Genomic DNA, 11,940 nt, shown 5'->3' on the forward strand with positions numbered 1-11,940 from the left:
TACGCAAATCCATTAAAACTCAAGGGTTTCCTTTTAATTTTATTTTTATCCTATAAGGCTATAACTATTTGTCCGATTAAAAAACATGAGGATCGTTAAACCCTAAACCCGCTTCTTCTTCCTCTTCACCGCCGCGTCTTTTTTTTTTTGTGTGTTTTTGTTTTTGGTGTTCTTCTGCTACGCCGCGCCCTCTCTCTCCCTCGAAACTTATTCTTCGATTTTTCATCAGAAGAAACAATCTTTCCCCAATAGCGAGAATGAGTTCTACAATGGAGTCGCAGTTACAGGCTCTCAAATCAGTGATAAAAACCCAGACAGAGCCTTCGAAGAGACCTTTCACACGCCCTTCGATTCTCTTCAGTCCTAAAGAAGCAGCTGATTTCGATATCGAGTCCATATTCGAGCTCGGACTCAAAGGTCTGTTCTATTTTTCTTAATTGTTCTCTTTCTTGTCATATGTAATTCCAGTGTTACAAGCTCAATGATGGATTAGATTCTAATCGTAATTTCGTGTGTTTGTTGTTAATTCAGGTCTAGAAGTACTTGGAAACAAAGATGAGAGGTTTAAGAATTACATGAATGACTTGTTTAGTCATAAAAGTAGAGAAATCGATAGGGAGTTGCTGAGCAAAGAAGAAAATGCTCGGATTGATGCATCAATCAGTTCGTATCTACGTTTACTCTCAGGCTATCTTCAGTTTCGTGCTTCCTTGGAGACCCTTGAGTATCTGATTCGAAGATACAAGTATGTGTTTACTTATCACTACTATTGGCTATGTTATATTTGCCTTTTGTTCGTTCCTCAGGTTGTCCTAATTTGCTCTATTTTTTGCAGGATTGATCTATACAACGTAGAAGATGTTGTTCTATGCGCTTTGCCCTACCACGACACACATGCGTTTGTCCGCATTGTTCAACTGCTTTCTACTGGGTGAGTATGGATCTTTCACTTCCGATTTTCAAGTGAAGTCACAATATTTATCAAGCCGATTTATAAACCTTGGTTCTCACTTGCATTACAGAAATACCAAGTGGAAATTTCTGGATGGTGTTAAAAATTCAGGTGCTCCACCTCCTAGATCGGTTATTGTTCAGCAATGTATACGTGATTCGCAAGTTTTGGAGGCCTTGTGTGACTATGTAAGTAGCTGCAAATATATCTCTCGTTCACAAACTAGTTTTTGATTGGCTATATTAAACTGAACATCTTATTTCTTGGTTACATTGTAGGCATCTCGTACTAAAAAGTATCAGCCTTCAAAACCTGTGGTTAGTTTCTCCACAGCGGTTGTTGTTGGGGTGCTTGGTTCAGTTCCAACTGTTGATGGAGATATTGTAAAGAGTATTTTGCCATTTGTGGACTCTGGTCTTCAATCCGGTGTGAAAGGATGCTTAGATCAACAGGTTTGTAAAGTGGATTTATACCAATTATTGTTCTCTAATTGATTTTGTTATTCAGTTAATGTGACTTTTGTGACATATTTAAATGGTTCTAGGCTGGAGCGTTAATGGTTGTTGGCATGTTGGCTAACAGAGCCGTACTAAATACTAACCTTATCAAGCGCTTTATGAGGGCCATAATCGACATTGCTCGTGAACATGCTAAAGAATCTTCTGACCCACAGTCCCTTCGATTGCCATTTATGGCCTTGATCAATTTTGTTCAGGTGCAATAACTTTCTGTTATCATGAACCTCTTGCATTTTAACTTTCAATACTACGAATATATAAACATTTAATTATGAGGTGAACCAAATTTTCTATTTCTCACTGAGAGTTCCGCTCACAACTGGTTGGTGTTAGTCTTTTTGAACTAATTGTGTTTCTTCATCAACTACAGCTGCAGTCCGTGGACTTGATCCCAAGGAAAGCTTTGGATCTTTTGAAGGAAATAAGGTAGTTGAATATGAACCATGTTCCATCTTAAGCTATTTTAATCATATCCATTGTCAGCATTTTTCCATTGACGGCTTCAATTTTGTGCAGAGATATTTCTGGTATTCTTTTGGGCTTGTCCAAAGAGTTTAACATCAAAAGATTCATGGCAGTGCTATTGGATTCTTTGCTTCTTTTCAGGTGTATATCTGACACTTCTTATCATTTCAAAGCGGATGGATATATTTTTTTAGTTCATGTGTTGACTTACTTTCATCTGCTCTGCAGTTCGTCTGATGATCAATGCTGTGAAGCTTTAGCTTCAATAATTGAGACTGTTCCAATAAACAATTTGGTTGAACATTTGATCTCCAAGGTTTTCTCATTGTGTATGACACAATACCAGAAGAATAGTGATGTTACATCTTCTACACATGGTGCGTGAAATGTCAACTACCCAGACCTTTGGTTTTGGATTTTCAGTTTTGATGATTCTTCTTCAGATTCCTCTTTATATAACAACTATTCTTGTGATCTAATCGCAGGGGGCTGGGCCAAGAAAATTCTGCTTGTTGTAAGCAAGAAGTATCCTGCTGAACTACGCGCAACTGTTCCTAAATTTCTAGAGGTCTGTGGTCCAACTCTCGATTACTTATCTTCTTTTTGTTTGTTATATGGTCCTCTGAGTCATCGAGTATTTGTTGCAGGGTACTGAAGGTCAGTCGAAGAAAGACGATTTAAAGCTAGAGATGTTGTCTTGCATGCTGGATGGAAATTCTGACATGTCCCACCCATTCGTGGATTCAAAATTGTGGTTCCGGCTCCACCATCCCAGGGTAATATAAACTCTAATCTTTATTATGTGAAGAAAATTTCTATCTCCTTTTTTGCGCACGACTGATGGCTTAATATGTACCATAGGCTGCTGTACGTTGTGCCGCGCTTTCTAGTCTGAATGGTGTTCTCAAGGATGATAGCTCTAAAGCAGAGGTATGTATGGGGTACTCATTACAAGCATTTTCTGACTCTGTACTTGCACTTCTTGTCATCTGACTATTCTTCAACTTTTTTTCTACTCCCCATAGAATCTTGTCACAATTCAGGATGCTATACTGCGTCAGCTTTGGGATGATGATCTGGCTGTTGTTCAGGCTGCCCTGTCTTTTGATAAGTTGCCAAATATAATAACCTCTTCTGGTCTTCTAGATGCTTTGCTACATGTGGTGAAACGATGTGTTGGCATTCTCCTATCAGGTGATTGAAGATACTCTGTTCTTTCCATAACTTGGTTCAGTGTTGTTGTTTAGAGCCTTCTTAGCATATAAATAAAGAGTGTTGATCTTTAGTGTATTATCTAATATATCTTTTCTGTTAGCAGTAATACTTTGATCAAATGAGACATTATGCGGACGAAATCCGGATATTCTAGTGTGCTAAAATCAGTCAGACATGTTTTAGGCTGTACTGTCTTTGTGAATTGAATTTCTTCCCTGTCCACAGCTGATACACTGTTTTATTTATAGGCTCTTGAACTGCTGAGGCCATAGTCGTGTTGCTTTTCTTATTATGGCCACTTTTCTTTAATGTTATGCATATTATAAATTACTGGATGGATCATTACCTGAAGGAAAACTCTGTACACTGTTCTCGTCCAGTTTCTTTAATATCTGATGTAATGTTTTTTTTTTCTTTTTTTTGTTCAATCAATTTATCTAAAATCCTCCATTCTTGTTGCAGGAGTATCACATAATGTTGAATTGGCTGTTGATGTTGTTTCTTTGTCTCTTAAAATTGCTGTCTCAAGCTTCTGTAATCAAGCAGACTCTACTGAGAAAGTTACCTCTGCAATGTTACCTTTTCTCTTAATTCAACCGAAGGTTTATTCTTGTACTCTTCATTCCATACAGCTATGACGATATTCTTTTATTACTTTTGCTAATTGTTGTAATCATGTCTTTTTATAGACGTGGAATTTAAATATTCATGTGCTAAAATTGGGAAAGGATGTTAACTGGCCACTTTTCAAGAATCTTGCTGCTGATGATGGAATGGTAAATTTGAGTTTACGATTCTGTTTTCCTTCATACCCCTAGTCGGAATCACTAATCTTTTTGTTGATTATTATTATCATGTCATCTAAGAAACTCTTTGTTGCAGAAAAAGATCCAAGATATCATGTCTACAACCTTATCCTCGATTAGCATGGATATTATCAACAATTTGGGGGAAGCACTTTCCTTGGATCCTGATGAGCGTAGGATTGAGCTTATTGAGAGTGCGTGCAACTTTAAGCTCTCTGAAGTTTTGGGAACATGCAGCAATATGAAATTGACAGAACAGGAACGTAACAAGTTGCAGGTTCGCCATTACTTTTTAAATCTTTTCTTGTCTTCACATATTTGGTATATTTCTTTCTGAGTTTTTTTGAATGCTCTTAATAAGTTATTAATTTTTATCTCATATCAGAAGGGACTACTGATCCGTGAAAGTGTGTCCGCATTGAACATGGATATTATTAACATGCTGGTGGAAGCATTTATGCTGCACCCTGGTGATTATATTCCGTGGCTTACTGTCAGTTGCCAAGATTTCACCTTGTCAAAGACACTGTTCTATATGTTGTTGATGCATTCGCTGCAGAAGATAAATTCTTCATCTGGTAAAGATCTGTCTATAACTGATGTGTTAATTACTATACATGCTGATAATCAAGTTCTTTCTATATCTAAGCACCGTCAGAAAAAAACATTTGTCTCATATGATAAGTAATCATGATGTGATATTGATGGCTGTGTTTTCCTATGATTTAGACACAAGCCAATTTTTGGATCTTTTCGAACTTTGCTTTCCTGTTTTGAAGACTGAGTGGGAAGAACTTGAGGTCGAAGTTGATGTTTCTTTGAAAGAGGTATAGTTTTCTACAGGCTGATGTAGATTTTTATGGTTGACACTTTTAATCTTGTTAATTTTTGATGTATTTGTGCATTACTTGCAGCTGTCGAAAAGCAACTGCCAAGAACTCCTATACCAACTTCTTGATACCTCTGATTTTACTGCTCTGAATTCGAAGCTCATGATCTGTTTGTTTTGGAAGTTGAGCGAGTCATTTATTAAACTTGAACCCGCCCATGTTGCTTCGGTAGGTGATGCTCAAAATGATCAGGTTAATACATGGTTATATTGAAATTCTTGCACCCAGTCAATAGCAATGCTCACAACTGTATGTGTGCTACTTCTCCTTCATTTAGGTTTTTAGCAAAAGGTTGTGTAGCGGACTTGAGGACTTGTTTTTCTTTTTTGCAACAACTCGGTCACGGCATGTCTTTAAGGAACACCTTCGTTACCGTGTTAGAGAAGCTAAAGTCTGTCCCGTTTTGTTTCTATCCCCACTGATCTCACGAGAAGGTTTGCATGGAAATTTATATTTCTGTTAGTTGTTCACTGGTGTTATAAACACTTGAGCTTTCTCATTTCTTCAGATGATTTTTTTTTGTTTTCCTAGCATTCTCGATTTCTTAATTTCTCGTCTGTTTTGTGCCGTTAATGGCTCATGGAATCTGGTATCTGGCAACTGTGTATGTTTTCTGTTTTCTTATGCTACTTTTTTCTTCTTGCAGATGTTCCTCCAGTGGTCCAAATTGAAAGTCTCAAGTGCTTTTTGTATCTTTGCTCTAGCGGGAATAATGAATGGTTGACTCAAATTTTGTCAAGCTTTCCTGTACTTTTGGTTCCGTTGTCCAGTGATAATCAGGTGACACTTAAATTTTTTTTAATGGTATTATGTTTTGGTCTCTCTTCTTTTCTTAAAACCAGTTTTGATCTTCGTACTTTCACTTGTAGGACCTTAAAGTAGCTGCCATGAATTGTATTGAGGCGCTCTTTAGCCTTCGGTGTCGTGTCGACTCGAGCAAAAAAAATGGTAATCTTAGTTTGGTATGAAGTGTCATGTTTTATCATAACATTATTTAAATTACCTTTCTGAAATTGACAACCAGGGAGTGCTGCAATCTATAGTAGTTCTTTTGATGAACTTGTGGGAATGATCGTGCAACAAAGGAGGCTTATATTGTCGGACAATAAGTTTCTCCCATCATACTTGACATCATTGCTCAGCTCAAACCCTAATGACCTTCTAGTGCCAGTTGACCTTCAAAAAAGGTAGTCAGCTGGGTATCTCGTACTAAAACTAATAGTAGTAAACTTTTCTTTTACTTAAGAATAGTTGTCTAGTGACACTGGGGTACTACTTTTTATTGTTTCCACCATGATAAAAAGTGCAAAAGAACATGTTAGATAACAGTAATACCTAATTGCGATAAAAACTTACATCTGACTGAAGAAACAATTGTATACATGTTGTTGGCTTTTTTTTGGAGTTCTATCGATCCATTTGGCTTCTCATATTCTGTCATCTCTTCCTTATTTTCAACTTCAGGTTTGATCAGTCCACAAAAGAAAACATTCTTTCGCTCATTTTATTGTCTTCGCTAGAACTACCCGCTTATGGGAAGGTGTGTTTCCTCTACCGTTCTTTTATCTATTTATGTTCCCTTTCCATTTGAAGGCCAGGAATCCTAATGGTTTGGGCAATTATTTATGAGTATTAAAAACTTACTTTTTTTCTTATACAGCTGAGAGTCCTTTCATTACTAAAAAATCTGGGCAGCATGCTTCTGCATGAAGAAAATGTTAAGTTATTGTCTCAACTTCTAGATAAGCGTAGTCAATACTACATCAAACTGGACAAAACTTCCCAGCCAATATCAAACACCGAGGTCGATTTATTGTGCCTTCTTCTGGAGGTAAATTCACTTTTCTCCATTTTTGCCAGAGGAAACTGTACATACTGCATTGCACAACAGTTTAATTAAATTTCCCTTTTGCTTTTCTCTCCCGGTGTCAGTGCTCCATGATCCGTTCAGCATCATGTAAAGGGCAGTCTCTTGATGATCATATACTGAGCGTATTGAAAGTAAGAATAGTTCATTATCTGATATTTTCCTTGTTAGCTTGGAGACCTTTTCGTTTCGGTGACAGATGCTTGCTTTTGCAGATGGATTGTATGGCATCAGAACATCCTGCTGTTATTTCTCCTTGTCTTACCATTTTGGAGAAGCTAAATAATCAATTTTATGGTGCACTGAAGACTGAAGTTCAGGTCAGTCTTAATGGCATAGTGTAATATAAATGCAATGTTCTTTAATAGCTGGGTACTCGTCATATATATCAGCTTATCAGGATAGTTTTCAACTTGTTTTTCTTTTCTGGATCAGATTCGTTTCTTCCATAAACTGGTGTCGATATTTCGAAGCACAAATGGCAGTATACAAAATGGTGCCAAAGAAGCTATCTTACGCCTGAAGGTATGTTCATTTTTTAAAAAAAATAATGGAAGAACTGATCATTTTTACTCAAAAGAGTTTCTGCCTGTTGTATTTTGCCCTAATTACGTGGTATTTCCATGTTACTGCAGATTCCTTCTTCAACTGTGGTCCATGCGCTTGATCATATCACTCAGCAGGATACACTTGTTATTGGTTCTTTGAGCAAGAAGAAGAAACAGAAGAAAAGTTCAAAGTCATGTCCAGAAGAAGACGTAAATGGCGGGGAATTTCTAAGTGGGGAAAAGGCTATCTCTTTCATTGCCGCGTTACTTGACATACTGGTTCTAAAGAAAGATCTAGCTTACAGGTCTCTTGAAAATCAATATGCTTATATTTGCATTCCATTGTTAATTTTGGTGATCTGAGACTTTTTTATTGCCCAACTGAAATTTTCTTTTTGTTTTGTTTTTGTGCTTAGGGAAACCCTCGTAGGGCCCTTGTTTAAGCTCCTAGAAAGATCTATGTCTAAAGAATGGGTAAAAATTGCTCCTTCTGTTGAGGAAACCTCAGTCCAACCTCCACAGGATGTTCGTGAAACAACTCCTACATCTATTTCTTCCATCCAACAGACAGTGCTCTTAATCCTGAAAGATATATTTGATTCTGTGAATATGAGTACTTTGAAGGTATGTTAACATTTTAGTAGGTGATTAACAATATTATTGCCTGTTTTCTTCTCTTAATTCTCTTCTGATGGCAGGCTGAAATAGCAAATGAAATCAACGTCAAAATGCTGATTGAGTTGGCTCATTCATCAAATGATGGAGTCACACGGAATTATATCTTTTCCCTATTCACTGCAATTGTTAAATTTGTCCCTGATAGAGTTTTGGACCATATTATCAGCATACTTACACTTGTTGGGGAATCCACTGTGACACAGGTTTGTTAGTCTACATCTTCTTAGTCTTGTGCAATATTTCATTTTTTCCTTAAGACTCTTCAGATCTCTGGATCTTTCTTGGCATTCCCCAGTATTTTTGTCATGATTCCCTAACTGCTGGTTTGTTATTTTGATTTGTAGATTGACAGTCACTCGAAGTCTATCTTTGAGGGGTTTATATCAGTGGTCATTCCATTTTGGCTGTCTAAGACTAAGAGTGAGGAGCAGTTGCTGAAGGTATTTTTTCCCTTAATAGTGTACTTCAAATGTAAAATCAATTGGCAATTAATATTTCTTATTTTGAATTTGATGTATAATCAATTGGCAATTAATATTTCTTAATTTGAATTTTATTTTTCAGATTTTTGTGAAAGTGTTGCCTGATATTGTTGAGCATAGAAGGCGTCAAATTGTAGCATACTTGCTGGGGTAATGTTTTCATTGTAAACATATTTATAAATAGGATTTTGCGTTTTTTATCTGAAAATACTGAATGTCAATCCTTTTATTGCTGCAGAGTTGTCGGTGAACGAAATGGCTTGCCTTCTTTGCTTGTCCTCTTATTCCAGTCTTTGATTTCAAGGAAAGACCCAGCTTGGCTTGGTAATGCCAAGGCTTCGGAAAGTTTTGCTTCCGTTGTTAAGAGAGAATGGGAGTATGCTTTTGCTGTGGAAATATGTGAACAATATTCTTCTTCGACATGGCTCTCATCCCTGGTCACACTTCTTCAAACTACCAGCAAAGACAGTAAACAATGTCTCTTACAGACGCGGCTTGTCTTAGAATTTATATTCCAGAAGTTGCAAGACCCAGAATTTGCATTTGCAGTGTCACTTGAACCACGAATCCAGGTAAAAAGACTCTTCCGTCGTTTCTTTTTCATTCAGCTTGTTACTAAACCTCCGCGTCTATCTCTACGCATGTTTTTTCTGGCATATTCAATATATAGAGATCTTTTGTTACCTTGTTCTCTGTTTGTGTGCTTTCTTATATGTCCATTTTTAGTAAGTACTTTTTGTTAAATTTTTCAGCAAGAACTACAGGAGCTTATGAAGGGTTGTATATCTCTCCTGCAAGCTATTGATGCCAAAAAGGAAAAAGATGTGACTTCTGCAGTTAGAAATGAAATCAGAATGCGTATACATGATGTCTTAATGACTGTGACGGGAGCGATGGATCTGTCTATATATTTCAGAGTTGTTACTAGCTTGCTTCAGCAGCAGTCTGATCGTAATGGGACGAAAAAGGTATATGATATTGCCATTTAATACAGAGAAGTTTTCATAGTAATTGTGTGGCTGTAATGAGTACACATATATCTATTGTGTGGCTGTAATAACATATATCTACCAAAGATTCGTTGTTTTGTTTGCCTGGATGTAGCATTGTCTTATGAATTCCCTTGAGAATGCACAGATCCTTTGAAGTTACCTTATTCTTTATCGGGATTTTGATAGTTGGCTTAATGACTTTCTTTGATGCAAATGTTGCTATTATTCGTGAATGCAGGTACTTGGACTTATAAGTGATAGAGCTAAGGACACCTCTTCTTCTAAACTGAAACACAAGAGGAGGCTCCCCAATCAAAAAGGAAAAAATCCGTGGTTGAACTTGGATGAGGTAGCTGTTGATTCTTTCGGGAAGATGTGTGAGGAGATTGTCCATCAGATTGATGAGACAGATGATGAGTCGGGTGTTCCAGCTAAACGAGCTGCCATTTCTGCACTGGAAGTTTTGGCTGGCAGGTTTCCGTCAGGTCATCCAGTCTTCAGCAAATGCCTTGCTTCTGTTGCAGAAGGCATCAGTTCAAAGAATTTGGTAGTCTCGTCAAGCTGTCTTCGCACAGCTGGTGCACTGATCAATGTTCTTGGACCAAAGGCGCTCGTTGAACTTCCACGCATAATGAAGAATTTGGTTAAACAATCGCGTGAAGTATCATCGGCATCCAAGGGTGTTGGAAACGCAACAGCTGAAGAACAGTTGCTCATGCTGTCTGTTCTAGTCACCTTGGAAGCAGTGATTGATAAACTTGGAGGTTTCCTAAATCCTCATCTTGGAGATATTTTGAAAGTCATGGTGCTCCATCCTGAATATGTTTCTGACTTCGACAAGAATCTCAAGTCCAAAGCCAATGCCATTAGGAGGCTCCTTACCGATAAAATACCTGTAAGTTCTTCACATACATATATGAAGCTAATTCTTTTCCTTATTTGTAGTGATCTTAATTAATAGTAACCCTTTCTTCCAGGTTCGTCTCACTCTGCAACCACTTCTACGAATATACGATGAGGCTGTTAGTTCTGGGAATGCAAGCTTGGTGATTGCTTTTGATATGTTAGAAAATCTAGTTGTGAAAATGGACAGATCATCTGTCGTTAGCAGCCATGAAAAGATTTTTGATCAATGCTTAGTTGCCCTCGATATTCGACGTCTAAAGCCAGCAGCAATTCAGAACATTGATGATGCTGAGAGAAGTGTAACGAACGCAATGGTTGCTCTCACAAAGAAGCTAACTGAGTCTGAGTTCAGACCTCTCTTTATTAGGAGTATTGATTGGGCTGAGTCAGATATTATAGACGGATCAGGGAGTGAAAACAAGAGCATCGACCGGGCTATATCTTTCTATGGTCTGGTGAATCGACTATGTGAGAGTCACAGGTGAGTAAACATATGTCAAATACGGTGGTATCTTTTGCTTATACTTCTAGATAATTGGGAAATTAACTTCAAAGCTCTCTTACTTTGGAATGCAGGTCCATCTTTGTACCATATTTCAAATACGTGCTTGATGGTATTGTGTCACATCTCACCGAGACCAGTGCTGAAGCTTCTGTTTCAACAAGGAAGAAAAAGAAAGCCAAAATTCAGGAAACCTCTGACGCTATACCACCAAAAAGCTGGCATCTTAGGGCATTGGTGCTTTCTTCCTTGAAGAATTGTTTTCTGCATGATACCGGCAGCTTGAAGTTTCTAGATGCAAATAACTTCCAGGTCATTATTATGTATAAATATTACTTTTCTTGGATCAAACATATCTCCCTGTCTCTTGGAGTATTGATTTGGATTCAAATTGTCTTCCCTCCACAGGTGCTACTGAAGCCTATTGTATCACAGCTAGTTGTTGAACCTCCATCTTCTTTAAAGGAGCATCCACATGTACCATCTGTGGAAGAGGTTGATGAATTATTGGTTTCATGCATCGGTCAAATGGCAGTAGCCTCGGGCTCCGACCTCCTCTGGAAACCGCTGAACCACGAGGTAATAACATTATCTCGAGAAAGCATGTCTCAGCTACTTTGACTTATTGTTCACAACACTTGAATTTTTCAACTGACTTAAAATCATATCTGGTCAGGTGCTAATGCAAACGAGGAGTGAGAATCTACGGTCAAGGATATTGAGTTTGAGAAGTGTGAAACAGATGCTGGATAATTTGAAGGAAGAGTATCTTGTGTTGCTGGCTGAAACCATTCCATTCTTAGGTGAGCTACTCGAAGACGCCGAGCTATCTGTTAAATCTTTGGCTCAAGATATTATCAAACAGATGGAAGAGATGAGCGGTGAAAGTCTAACGCAATACCTCTGAAACACTTAAGAATACTAAGAAAACCTTTGATTCTCAGTTTTGATTCCTTTTCTTTTTTCTGTGTTGGTAAATAACTAGATATGGAAAGTACAACTTTCTGAACTTTTTGGGTTTATGATACAGTTTTGAGATCCTTTGTAATATGACTTTGAGAATATATGTATCGGTTTCTGTTGTCATTCGTGTTAAAATTTTAATTATTCTATAGCACA

General features: G+C 37.6%; 1 protein-coding gene across 3 annotated transcripts; it reads left to right on the plus strand.

Annotated features, from left to right (window-relative positions):
- The first annotated feature begins 60 nt into the window (after nucleotides 1–60).
- On the plus strand, nucleotides 61–11,907 carry LOC104764347 (uncharacterized protein At3g06530). Of its 3 annotated transcripts, none has more exons than XM_087503258.1 (40): nucleotides 61–417; nucleotides 532–745; nucleotides 836–931; nucleotides 1,023–1,140; nucleotides 1,231–1,404; nucleotides 1,497–1,667; nucleotides 1,841–1,896; nucleotides 1,987–2,076; nucleotides 2,164–2,312; nucleotides 2,421–2,503; nucleotides 2,583–2,711; nucleotides 2,797–2,865; nucleotides 2,961–3,129; nucleotides 3,613–3,752; nucleotides 3,840–3,926; nucleotides 4,033–4,233; nucleotides 4,342–4,534; nucleotides 4,686–4,783; nucleotides 4,871–5,014; nucleotides 5,124–5,280; nucleotides 5,493–5,626; nucleotides 5,716–5,794; nucleotides 5,871–6,033; nucleotides 6,311–6,386; nucleotides 6,507–6,677; nucleotides 6,779–6,847; nucleotides 6,929–7,033; nucleotides 7,149–7,238; nucleotides 7,349–7,566; nucleotides 7,678–7,885; nucleotides 7,960–8,142; nucleotides 8,284–8,379; nucleotides 8,504–8,571; nucleotides 8,660–8,993; nucleotides 9,174–9,389; nucleotides 9,652–10,308; nucleotides 10,391–10,800; nucleotides 10,896–11,133; nucleotides 11,230–11,400; nucleotides 11,498–11,907. In XM_087503258.1, the coding sequence occupies exons 1-40, from the start codon at nucleotides 258–260 to the stop codon at nucleotides 11,726–11,728; spliced, it is 6,615 nt and encodes a 2,204-aa protein (XP_087359384.1). In that variant the 5' UTR covers nucleotides 61–257; the 3' UTR covers nucleotides 11,729–11,907. The 3 variants fall into 3 exon arrangements, with proteins under 3 accessions (XP_087359384.1, XP_087359382.1, XP_087359383.1); XM_087503257.1 differs by having other exon boundaries at nucleotides 71–417; nucleotides 4,871–5,038; XM_087503256.1 differs by having other exon boundaries at nucleotides 63–417; nucleotides 6,779–7,033.
- Nucleotides 11,908–11,940: the final 33 nt, after the last annotated feature.

The sequence above is a fragment of the Camelina sativa genome, chromosome 19 (genome assembly GCF_030686135.1).
Source record: "Camelina sativa cultivar CO46 ecotype springtype chromosome 19, ASM3068613v1".
Taxonomy (NCBI): Eukaryota; Viridiplantae; Streptophyta; class Magnoliopsida; order Brassicales; family Brassicaceae; genus Camelina; species Camelina sativa.